At 39.0% G+C, this 12,923-nt stretch overlaps 1 protein-coding gene across 11 annotated transcripts in view; it reads right to left on the bottom strand.

Annotated features, from left to right (window-relative positions):
* erc1b (ELKS/RAB6-interacting/CAST family member 1b) overlaps positions 1-12,923 on the bottom strand; it is a 342,306-nt gene that overhangs the window by 227,538 nt on the left and 101,845 nt on the right. For all 11 annotated transcript variants that reach the window (XM_069192087.1, XM_069192086.1, XM_069192090.1 and 8 more), the window contains one exon: positions 10,654-10,821. In XM_069192087.1, coding sequence (XP_069048188.1) covers positions 10,654-10,821 — 168 coding nt within the window. The remainder of the gene's footprint in view (positions 1-10,653; positions 10,822-12,923) is intronic.

Raw genomic sequence — 12,923 nt, 5'->3', positions numbered from 1 at the left:
TTTAAAAAGGTTACCTCATGTACATTAAAGGGCAAACAAAATGCACAGGACTCCTTCCTTTCCCCAAATATCATTCATCCATACATTTTATAATCACTTCTTCCAATTAAGGGTCATGAGAGAGCGGGAGTCTATCCCAGCAAGCAATGGGCGAAAGCCAGGGAACACCTTGGACACCAGTCTATTGCACAGTAGACACACACACCAGGGCCAACTTTTCCAGAAGGAAAAAAGTGCACCTGGAAGAAACCCTCACAAACACAGGGGTAACATAGAAACATAGATAGCACCCCGGGTCTGGAACTGAACCCAGAGCCCCAGCACTGCGAAGCAGCAATGCTAACCAGTGTCCCAATATGCCACCCAAATATCATAATCACAAAAATATTTCAATATCAATTTACTATTAATTATTGTTGCAGGCTAAAGGTGAATTTAATGTTCAAAATTACAGTATATCTCAGCATAAGCATTTAGAAAATGTTTCAAGTTGACAGGAACCAAAAGTAAGGGCTATTAGACAAACTAGTCTTCCTATTCCATGTTAATTTTCAAACAAAACTGTGTTACTATTTTTGTTGGAGAAATAAGTAACAACCGACCCAGAGACAACTCACTCTCATTCAGATCAGAAATAGATTATTTAACAAGCCTCAAGAGCATTGAGGAAATGTAAGTGATTGATAAGATTTGGACTTTAAATGATTCTGATGATGAATCTCCTCTGATAAGGGAAGAGGCCACTTGCAACAAAAAGCAACCAACAAATACTATGTTTACACATTTTGTTTAGAGTGTGGTTCAAGTTTTGATTTAAGAACATTACAGGGGTTACAAACAGGAGGCAGCCATTTGAACCACATAGTTCACTGTTAAAAGCTAAGTAAACTGAAAACCAGCTGATTCTTGAACATGTCAGTTTTGACAACTTGTTACTGACTCCTCAGGTCTGGCCAATTCAAACTATAAAAATACTTGACAGCAAATCACTGTTGTTCTTAGTACATCTATTTCTACCCTATATTATACAGAAATCTAAAATTTAAATAATTAAAATTTAAAAGATATATTTTATCATTATTTTTAATTATAGGAAGTCCATCCAAATAATGAATTTAATGGGAATTGATGTCCTATCCAAATTAATGCAATTAGAAGGGATACATTTGAAGGAGTTCTTTTAATTGTTTTTGCTATGACTTTCAGGAATTTTTATGCCGTAGGCAAAAGCGGAATGAGGGTGGGTAAGGCTTTACACTGTCATCAGACTGTACATGAACCATTGGACCTGTCTAACAGCCAATGGGTACAATTTACGTTGCGCAGGGCTAAAAAGATAAGCGGGTCAAGAGAAAACACTACACAGCGGATTGTGGGAGAGAATGCTGGGAGAGGAGCTGCTGTGATGTCATGTCAAGTACATGAAAATAAAGTGAGGACTGCCTGAAGCACTCTGACCTCACGGCAGTTTTTTCTGTGATTCTTGTCCTGTGCCTTCTTAGGTCTGTGTGTTTGTATCTGTGTTTGTGTCTGTGTGTGCCCTGCAATGGACTGGAGTCCCACCCAGGGTGTATCCTGCCTTGATCCCATTGCTTGCAGGGATAGGCCCGGCTTCCAACCCTGAATTGGAAGTAGAGGTTAGAAAATGGATGGATGGATAGTTAATACACAGAACTGCAGTTAAATTTGTTATACACTACTACTGTTATTATTACTTATGTACCACTTTTTTTAGAAAATCACTACCGCATTTCCCATAATACAACAAACGCTAGTCTCTAGTGAGTATAAAGCAACAAAATAAGAATTAGAATAAAATTCTTGTGTTTGCAAGAATGAGTCAAAATTGCCTGGGCTACCATTGCAACAGCTAGTAACTTGTCACATTTGTGACTTTCAAACTGATGATTTTAATCTCATTACCTTTGGATATAATTGCATCTTCATGATAGTGAGTGTTGAAACTGGTGATTAAAATAATGCAGCCATATTCTGACCTAGTTCAGGTGGGTAGCTGCGTCAGCATGCGTAGGATACAAAGGAACAAGTAATTGGTTTATTCCATGCTGAAAAGAGAAGACACAACGTTTCCGCTGTGGAGCCTTCTTTGGGTGACATATGCTGACCTGTTTGATAAGAGGACCACTGGCAGAAAGGGGAATACGTCTCCTTCTGAGAACATAGTAAGAAGATAAGAGCTTTCAAAGTGGCTGGCTTCCACCTTACCACTAAGCAGAGTGCGGGGACCTATGCATACTATCTTTGTATAGACTACAGTGCTATTAAAGAAGCATAAAAAGAAATGTTCAGGGTACTGAGAGGAGAGACACAAGAAAGCTGTTTTCATTTTAATCTCTTAAGCTCTACAGAAGATGCCAGGTAATGTATGTCCAATTGAAATGCAAACAACTTTATACTTGTTAAAAACGAATTTGTTCACGGTCAGCTCACATTATTCACGCATGGAATACAGTACCACAACATTAAGTCTCTCAACAGCTCAGTTTCTAAAAAAAACAACAAAACAAACAACATTGCCCTATTAAGGAATGAGCCAAGATGCATGAAGAACTTTCTAAAGGATACAAACCCCACTTATAAACGGGTATCAATACAAGCTTCTGGTTTTTTAATCGCCAAAAAACAGAAATCTGACAGACGTAAAAACCATAAACATGACTCCAATAATCAGTTTGTTTAATAAGACTTTTAACAAGGGGGAACATGAAATCTTAAGTGTGTGTAGGTTTTCTTTTTTTCATTTTAAACTTTGAACAAGGGCAATATTACCATTATATGCTCTCTTTGGAATAACTTGAAGACATTTTAATCAGATTTTAAGCAAACTAGGACCTAAACAAGGATTTTGGCAGCAAAGAATGTCTTGTAGTCTAATGATTCTCAACCAGTGAATCATGGCACAGTGCTGGGCCTTCAGACTTGGAAAAGTCCCGTACTGTATGAGACAAATCTAAAAATCAATAGTTAAAAAGGTTTATATATACTTTATTAATTAACAGAAAATACAGTTCATATATAAATACTGTGGAGTAATCAGTGTGTTGTGTTTCACATGCAATGTGTACACATGAAACAGTTATCTTAGAGCCTTAGTATTAGAACCATACTCCAAGGCTGTTCACGTGGGAACTGTGAATAGTTTGTTTTCTTTTTTAAGGTAAGGACTCAGAGCCTCAGCAAGAGCCCTGTGTTTCACTGCCATGAATTCCTGACAGGATATCTTTGCACTTTGAAGGAAACTCAAGTTAAAAATTGAAAAAAGTTTTGCTTTTGATATTTACAATAATACTCTGGAGCCAGTGACATACAGTATAGAGTACAGTACATGTGTTGGCACAACTTTTGTATTTCTTTACATGCACAGTGGGAAATTTTGAGAAACGCTGCTATACACTTTCCACTCCATTAGACACCACGTATTAAGAAATAATGGGGTATAATCAATGTTTCCAAGTTCTGGCTCCTAAATTAATGAGCTTGGCAAAATAAGATTTTTTTTACAACCACTTCCTATGCAGTACAAGCCATACCTCTTTGCATATTTAATATCAGCTTTAGCGTCAGGTATGAGAAAACCCTTACAAAGATTAAAACAAAGTAAGATGATATTCACGTTACAGGTATTCAGCAGTAACTTGTGACTGCTGGCTGAAATGGGGGATCTAAACTGAGGAGAAACCAAGCGAGACTTTGATTAAACTATACATGAGGAAACTACATAAGCCATAAGTTCTGTGTACATTCGCTCTCCCAAAGAGTCCTGTAATGACTAAATTCTTTTGCTTCTGTGCTAAATTTTATTTCTGCCTTTGATAACTGCACAAGAGCCATTAGAGACATTTGTAAAAGACAGGGAAATTTCTGGGATCAGATGAAAAGGATCTTATTTTTCCAAGGAATTTGGAAATACCACTAAGAATTGATAGAGCAAATAGTTATAGTGTAAATACCAATACGGGACATCACGTAGGATCTAAATAAATACCCTCATACTCTAGAGGTTATAAAGGGCTTTTCGTTTCCCCCAAAGAAGCATTCAGGTTAACTGACAGAAGCATGGTTTGTTCATTCCTGATATCCCAGAGGATACAGATAGAACTTCACTGTTTGGCATCATTAATAGATCCTATGTTCCTAAATTGCAAATTTCAGGACACACTCAAATGCAGCCCAGACAAAACTAAGACCTGTGTGTGAATAGATACATCACATTGGTACTCAAAGGATCAATGTCTCAGCAACAAGGCCTGCTTTAAAATGGAAGAGGCGTGTGCATGAAAATGATTGCAAGCAGGAAGCCCTTGACTTGTGGGAAAATATACCACTGTTTATGTTACCCAGCTCCAGAATCTGTACGGCCCAGAGAAATCTGAAAATGGAGAAACAAGCAAGAGAACAACAAGAAGCAAGTTTGTTTTCCTAGCATGGAAAAACACTTTTGTGGAAGTCTCACACTGAACGTCATCAAACTCATACCCAAGAGGCATCCCAAAGCTTCACCCTTCTCAAACATCATTTATGTTCTCTGTATTAGTTTGTCACATTACCCTGATCCTTTCCACCTCAGGATGCTCATCTTTCAGCTACGAATCACACGTGGACAAGTTTGGGAGGGATCGTAGGCTGAACTTTTTGGGGTTAGTTACCAGTGAGGCGGATGGAGGACAGGTTACGGGGTGGCTATGTGAGGTGAGGTTTATTTTTGCGCTGTATTTTAGTTTGGGGGGGAAAATGTAAAATAATGTTTGCTTTCCACTAATAAATAGTTGAGGAACTTTCACAAAAAAAAAACATACTTTTTCAGCGTTCATGTGTAGGACTACAGCCTCTGTAAAAACTGCCCTTGCGGCAAAACAAAACAGCTGAAAAGAGCACAAAAAAAAACTCAAAAATTAATTAACTCTGTAAAAGAAATAGTCTGGCAGAACATTACCAAAGGCAGTGGTCAAGGAGGAAAATTGAAATTTGACAGATAAGTTTTATCAAGCCTCCCTACGCTTCCTGGACAGGCTCTGGCCTATTGCACACTCTCGCCAAAAGAAAGCGGATGGAGGCATGCATTTTTGTCTCGTTCGTGTACAGTACACGTAATGGAAAGTGTTTAGCTTTTCCAATACATCGGACTCTTACAGTGTTAACTAAATCCTCTAGCCCCTAGCCCTTCAAATACAATGAAGGGAACAAATAGCACATCCATTCCACCACCAAGACCACCAGACATTACAGAAATCGCCTCTGCCATCACTTATTTCACCGTGAAGACCTCGCAAAATATCTTTGCAAAAACTATATTTCAGGACACTACTACCAAAAAAGCACAAAAATGGTTAAATAAGTCTTCATGTGCAGCCCTCATTAATCACCGTTACATCCTTGATGTGTCAGAGTCTCTAGGAGAATCAGCCTGTCACGTCTGGCAGCTGCAGGAAAAACCTTAACACTTCTAAATCACAGCTGTGCTTCTGTTCGCTCCTCTCCTCCTTGCTTGCGGTATTCCATCATCAAAGGCAGGAGGGGGGGTTCTGTTTTTGCCTGCCATTGTCATAATTTTCGTTTTAAGCAAAACTAGAATAGTGTGCAAAGAATATTCTTGTGATACGCTAAAAATTCCTTCACTCTGTTGTTGGAAGGTAACTAACTGAAACTGTCACTTATTTTAGATCACAAGAGAGGAGGTTGACCTTCATGTGCAGCTAATTTTTCGGAGAGGTTAACAGTCAAAAAGTCTCCCCTTGTATTCTTAATTTTCAAGGCATTAGAAATGTTTAGGTGGTACAGCACTGCTTTAATATCCAGTTTTAACTCTACTAATTCGGTAAATCTCTTTCTAATTTCTTCTAACTTTTTCCAATTTTCAACAAGACACAAATTGATAAAACCCATTCTCTAAAAGAGCTGTATGAACAGAATGATAGCTTTCTGCTTATTTTTTCAAGGCACCAACATAAAATTAAAAGATACCTACTGTACAAAGAAGCTGCAGTTGTTTCAATGCAGAATTGAGATACACTTTGGCTTGCAGAGAAAGGAAACTGATACTTTCATTGACAATTGAAAAAATGCATTATTAATGATTTGCAATTCAACATGTTTTTTTTTATTATGCATCCAAGTGCACTACACAATTTACATATTGATAAGGTCATGGGCAATTTTGACTGAGTAAAAGAAGGTGTGGCTGAATTAGATCATTCTAATTATTACCGCCCTTTTCCATTATTTTGCTAGAGATACTACAGTACATTTTCCATTTTCAATGACAAGTGCTTGGAATTTCTAAAAGGAAAAAAGAATAATTTCTCATTATGATGATCTTTAGTATGAAATATAAAAAAAAGTTTCCTGTTTCATAACCGCCTAAGAAAGTAAGCTTGAATGATATGGTTTCACTGAACTAGATGCATAAAAACTACGATGTAGTTTCACAGAAAGCAAAATTACAGGAGCGACATTGTTGGAAACAGATCAAATGAGTAAAGCCGTGTTCCTTCACAATAAGACATGTTTCAAAGAGAAACGTATAGGTGCAGAAATCCATGTTTTGTATTTGGCTTGAAGCTACATTTAATGTCAGTTCAGCAAAATTAACTTCAAATAAATAAGATAAAACTAAAAACATCTCGGATTTTTGAGTTCTAAGAAGTGCCAACAGCCACCAAGCGCACTCTGGATTCTATCTTGCTCAGTAATGCAAATGAGATGCGATGGTAAAACTACAAATCCAGGAGACTTGACAGGTAACTGGCAGGGCGCCAGGCAGGCATCTCTTTGTGTCTGTGCTGTGAGCAGGAGGTATCTCTAATTAATTAAAAAAAAGTTCTGTAAACTTCCTCAAGTCACAGACAAAAGCATTTTCATTTTTTTTTTTTGCTTTCGACTGCGTGACTGCTGAAGGACAGAATTTTTTTTCTCCTTTTTTGAGATTCGGGTTATCATTGATTTAAAGTGCAGCTCATTACCATATGTTTTTTTTTTCTGCTTAGATTCTACGAAAGAAGGAACGCCAGTATTGTTGGTTGCAAAAGAACTCTCTCTGAAAAGAGCAGAAGGAAATGCACACTCATTTTTGGTGGCATCGGATTCATTGCTCTCTCTTCATGTAACCTGCCTCCTTGTCTGAATGATCTTGTTCAGCACTTCTAAGTGCTCTAATATTACAAGGCTTAAACAGTAAAGCAAGCAAATAGCAACAGCAATCACAAAACATTTTGCCAAGCACTACAGTGACCTATTAACAGCTCATATCATTGCTTTAAGGGTTTTGCTAAATTGTCTTGGCTACATTGTCAAAAGCACATTATAAGCTCAAATCTAGAAGGTAGGTATCCTCTGGGTAGATGTCATAACTTTAACACGTCAAGTTTACAATTTGTAAATTGTGGTTCTGACATAATCAAGCCCTGGCTTAAGTAAAGGTGGATTTACTTTTGCGATTTCAAAATAAATATTCAAACTGGGAGCCGTGTCAGTGAGGGAGCTGCAAATGAATAAGTAAGTAAAGGTTAATTCCATACTGAAAAGCAGAAAGAAGAAAATTCCATGAAGAGGGAGCTTCACGCCTGAGGAGCCTGCTTTTCTATTTGTTTATACTCATAGATGCATTAACTTATTACTTTGTGTATGTCCTGTGAAGCCAAAGTCAGGTTGGAGCGAAACAAAATCTACAAGTGAAACAAAATGGAAGGCTGTCTCAGAGGAGGCACCATCCTGCATAGTCCAATTATCATCTTCTCAGATATGAATTGTCCAGAGGCAGGATAACAGGAGGATTTCATTCGGGATAACATAATCAGCGCTAATCCACTTTCTGCCAGGGACCATGTCGCAGCCTGTTCTGTAGATAGAGATGAAAGGGAAAATCCAGGGGTGGCTGATGTTACTGTGCAAAGAGGGAGAGAGCCTTCCCAGCTGGGAGAGCTGGATCGCTACAAATATCAGATCTCTCTCTACATCCAACAACGACCTTGGTCCCCATACTTCAACGAACCCTTCAGAAGCAGCTTACTTCTGCCTCAGGAATAAATAACCAGCTTACCTTGCTTCTTTAAAGATTCCCATATTCCCAGAAATACTCTGTTCCTGAGAGAGGGCTACATGATTGTTACACTCCCGAAAGAGACTTGTCTTATATACTAAAAGGCAAGTTCAAACAAGTATTATTTAAATGCCGATCATGTCACAGGTGGCTTTGACAACTTAAAAGTTTCTGGGAATACAGTGTACCTGTGAAGCATCTTTATGTGCTACATGAATCAAGACTAACTAAGCAGGCAGGATACAGCAGTATAAGGTATATGATAACACAGTATGTAGTTGCAAAACACCATTATGAAGAAATAGGGGTGTCTTGTACCCAAGAAGAAACTAATAAATATTTACTTATCCATTGCATTTTTAACCTGCAACAATTTGGACATGCACTTTGTTGCATAGTCTTACTGATCCCAATCAGCACCAGTCCTAGGTTAGTAGAATTAAATTAACACTAGACAGTCGTTTTCATCAGGGTTAGTGGCATCACCTGTAAATAGATGACGAGCACTGGGATTTTAGGATCTCTGGACGGTGAACCCCACCAGAAGAAATTCAAAATTTTCTCTTGAACATCACCCAGGTTATGCAAAGATCTCTGCCAGCTCATTTTTGGGACCGAATACCTTTCACTAATGGATATACAAAGCATGTGTTTCAAGGTTAACATAAAGATTACTTAAACAGACAAGAAAATATTGCTTCTATTTTCTGGAGGCGAATTCCTTCATTTTTCAGTCCTGTTATTTATGAGCTTATATAACCTACCCTGGTGCATGAATACAAAAATGGCCTCAGAGTGCGAAATGAAAGCTGTTCTTGAAAAGGGTCCCAAACACTCAGCCATAAACTGTTTTTTTACACAACATTACTGAGGTCTTTAAAGTCTTCATTTCTTTTCATTTCATCTGTGGCAAATAATTCAAAGCCGAAACCCATTCAGACTTTACACTTTCATTTTGTGTCCTACGGACAACAGAAGGCCATAGCCGACGGGCAAGTTTCCGCTCGGGCGCCAAGGGACACCCGGCCCTGCAAAGGGGACGATTTCTGAATCTGCAAATTAAACGCACTGTTAAGCGCACCCTTCTGATCTTATTAAAAAAATCAATGAGGCTGGTCGACGAGGAACAGGCAGAAACAAGCCGTCTGAAATGACCCGTTGCTGAGCGCTTCATTGAGCTTTCCAGATCCATACAATGGGGCCGCTTTTCTCCGCTCAGCTAGGAAACAGTCGTGGGGCACAAGCCGGGAAAAAATGGTGCCGCACCTGGCGGAGGGTCCTTTAAACCGGGAGGCCAAATTCCTTTTCCCAAACCCTTCTTAGGAGCCTTCAATGCCAGGTTGACTACAAACATGTCATTTCATATCAGGAGAAAATACCAAGGCAAAAAGTTGCATGAAGCACTGCGACGCAAAAACAGAAATATCTGAGTTTAAAATAGTGCCGAATTTAACAAAGTCTTTCGCTTTGTCTTTTGGGTGTTTCACAGGGATAAAGAGACCGTATCTGTAGATTTCAAAAGTATCCCTTCCATATCCCACATTAGTCATTAAATTGCCACATATTTCTTTGAAATGGTTATTGAGAGCTAGGCAGAACACCAGCTTCGGAAGAGCAGCAGGTTGCAGCTGAGCAAATGAAAACTAGTAACACAGTGCCCTCTAGTGTCAGCCAGAGGTTTTTGAGAAAACCAATCAAACTCGCAGAGCTATTGCAGTGCAGCTGTTCTACATTAGATGACAAGCTATTGTTTGTCTTAAAAGCTTTCTAACCCGTAGTCGAATAGGCCTTTTAGTTTTCATGTATTTCTTTAAAAATATAAACCCCTGGATATGTCAGGAAGACAAGCAATGTCTTCTGAAGTTTACTATAAAAGCTGAAAGGTGATTTTGTAAAACCAGTTCACTCACATATAAAGTTACTATGAAAGAATGAGGGTCACTAAGGACACCTTCTAATGGTACACTTCAAGACAAACAAGACCAGATGTCTTTGAACTTGTAGACAATGGGGAGGCAGCACTGATTGGAAGAGCAGCATGTCTCTTGCTGACATCACTGCAAGCCTGTGCCAAGAAGGTGAGTATTCAGTCAATGCTTGGAAAATTCCAGTTTCAGTCTAGTGTCATGATTAATAACAAGGTTACTACAGACCAACAAACCGTACCTAATACAAAATATAAATAAACTGTCTGACCACCTACTTTGAACTACAGACTACCTACAGTATATTGCAAACACTACTAAAGGAAATAACTCACTGGGAAATATGCCTGACCATGAATGTTACCTCTATATCCTTTTAAGAAGAACATAACAGTTACTCAGTTACTCAGATAATTAAATGATCACACCTGGGTAGCTGGTTCCATACTCCCACAACCATTTGGGCATTATATTCTTAAATAAAATTACTAATGTTGACAGATCCTTCCAAGAAGAGCCTCTGGTACAATCAGAACTTGTGACAACTATTACAGGATGTGAACAGATAGGAACTTTGTACTAAAAAATCAGAAACTCCACCACAGAGTGGAGAACACATCTTCCCTCTTCCCTTCTCACGTACACAGATGTGTCACAAGTTTGACAGCCCACCTTTTTCTGCAGGACGTTCACTTTGCGCTCCTTGACATCGAGCATGTCCTTGAGGTCGTGGATCTCCCCGTTGAGCGTCCCCTTCTCCTCCGCCATCTCCTGGATCTGCTTGGTCTTTTTGTTCAGCATGGTCTCCTTCTCCTCCAGACGCAGCCGCAAGGCATCCACCTGCCAACGGCGCAGAGCACAGCTCAACATCGCTTGCGGACGCTGCCAGGGACAAGGCTAAAGAATGCAGATCTACATGCTTCTGCTGGGATTCTCTCTAGACAGCCCTCCCTAGATAACTCCACCATGCCTAATGACAAGTCTTCTGCAGTGGAAGAGTTCTACACGGTCTAGATTCCAGAGGGAGGTGGTGTCACTTCTCTGTCTCAGCACGTGAGTCCTCCTTCTAAATTGCTCCTACTATCCCGCTCAAGATCCTCACTGACATAAGAAATCTGACTCACGGCACTCACGGACACCGAGCACAGACAACGCCACTCCCTAGACAGCAGGTAACTGCGCCACACTAAAAATATCGGACCTCTACCGCAGCCACGTTTTACACTATCTAGCTTTGAAAGATGTCACTTCTGTATCTGCACTGTTACTCAAGAACCGCAGTTGCAACCAGAGGACTGCGATCATCTATACTTTCTGCACTAACTAGCTGGAATATGGCCATGTTTTGTACTCTCGGTTTGAGTTTACTCTTAGAACCGCTCTTTGTGCTTGGGGTATCTGTGCTATAATCACTGATTATCAGTAATTTTTCAAAGAAACATTCAGACTTATCTTAGACTCTGTGTTGCTCACCATGTATGTCTGCCTTCACTATTACGACAGCTCCCAAAGGATTCAAAAACTGAAGGATGCCAGCTTTTCAAACTGTGTTAGTAGGAGTGTACTGTACAATCCTGTCTTTCCACAAATTAGATGAAAACCTCTTCAGAGAACAATGGGAGAATGGGGGATAGGCATTCTCAAAGCAGACAATAGTACTGTTTTATTCACACAGGTGTCATGACCAAAAAGTAATATGCTCTTGCAGAATAATATATTAAATTCAATATGAATGAAAGATCATAGGTCCCACATAGCTGCTTGGTTAATCATCTTTGCCTCATATCCAGATGCACTTATTTGGGCCCAAATGATGCAACTCCCATGAAATCTGTGAGTCAGAAAGAAGCACAGGAAGGGAACCACATGCATTTCACAGGAAGGACTGCACTTGCCTGTATCTGAGACTGTGCAATGAAAGAAACAGTTCTGGACAAGGCCATTTCAATTACATCTTTATTTTATGGGAGTCGTTCAGGTCTGCTTAACATTATATTTATTGAAAGTAATGAACATAAAGCAAAAGCACACATTATATTATCTCATTGTTTTCCTTTTCAACTAGGCAGCTGATTCACATTTTCCTCAAGGTTTTTTATTAGGGGGGAATTAACACTATTATGTTAGCCCCTTGTTCTGCGTAGCACTAGCAACAAGAGGCTTTTCCTTATTCCTAATATTTAATGTTTGCTTCAAAAGGTTTCATACCTGGTCTTAATGTATATATCAAAATACTGCACCACTGGGAAAAAAAAAACAATTTGTGAAGACAAATTTGTGAAAAATATTAGACTATTCAGCCCTGTAAAGGTGCAGCAAAAGTCTTATAAGAACATATGAACACAGTAATTCGGTGATTTACAACTTAATCCAAAAAAACAGCTGTTTCTTGACAGCTCCAATAATGTCAACACTTTGGGTGGGTAACTCTTTAGGGAAAACAGTCATTTCAACTTTAAGTCAGCCTCTAAATGTTCACTGGCAAACGTGTGTTTGCAGTTCAAAACTCAGATGAGGACTTCACTACCCCTATTTATCTAATCCCAGATCATCTTCACAAAAGACGGTCAAAATTAAATTAATGTGCTCTGATTGAATCTACTGAATGGACGGATTTTAAAAGAAATCAGATTTTAGATTTTTAAAAGGTTAACTTGAGTTAAAAGCTCTGTACAGATAAATGTAATTTCTTCACTGACACCAGAGAAAAAGCCTTTTTTTCCTATTTTCATATCGTAGACTGTAATACTTATGCATGGACCTAACTGGCAGCTAATACAATGAAATATTTAAAAACACATGCCTGGGTCAGTAGGGAAAGAATTTCAGTCTCTGGTGGGCCGAATATCCCATTTCTATTGCAGAGCCATCTTGTGTTCTGCTGTTTTAAAAGTGCTTTCCTATCACTGGGCTCAGCTTGTCTCCTGTCAGCCTCTACACAG

Source organism: Lepisosteus oculatus, chromosome 7 (genome assembly GCF_040954835.1).
Source record: "Lepisosteus oculatus isolate fLepOcu1 chromosome 7, fLepOcu1.hap2, whole genome shotgun sequence".
Taxonomy (NCBI): domain Eukaryota; kingdom Metazoa; phylum Chordata; class Actinopteri; order Semionotiformes; family Lepisosteidae; genus Lepisosteus; species Lepisosteus oculatus.
Note: the sequence above shows the minus strand (reverse complement) of the source record. Positions and strands in the feature narration are given on the sequence as shown.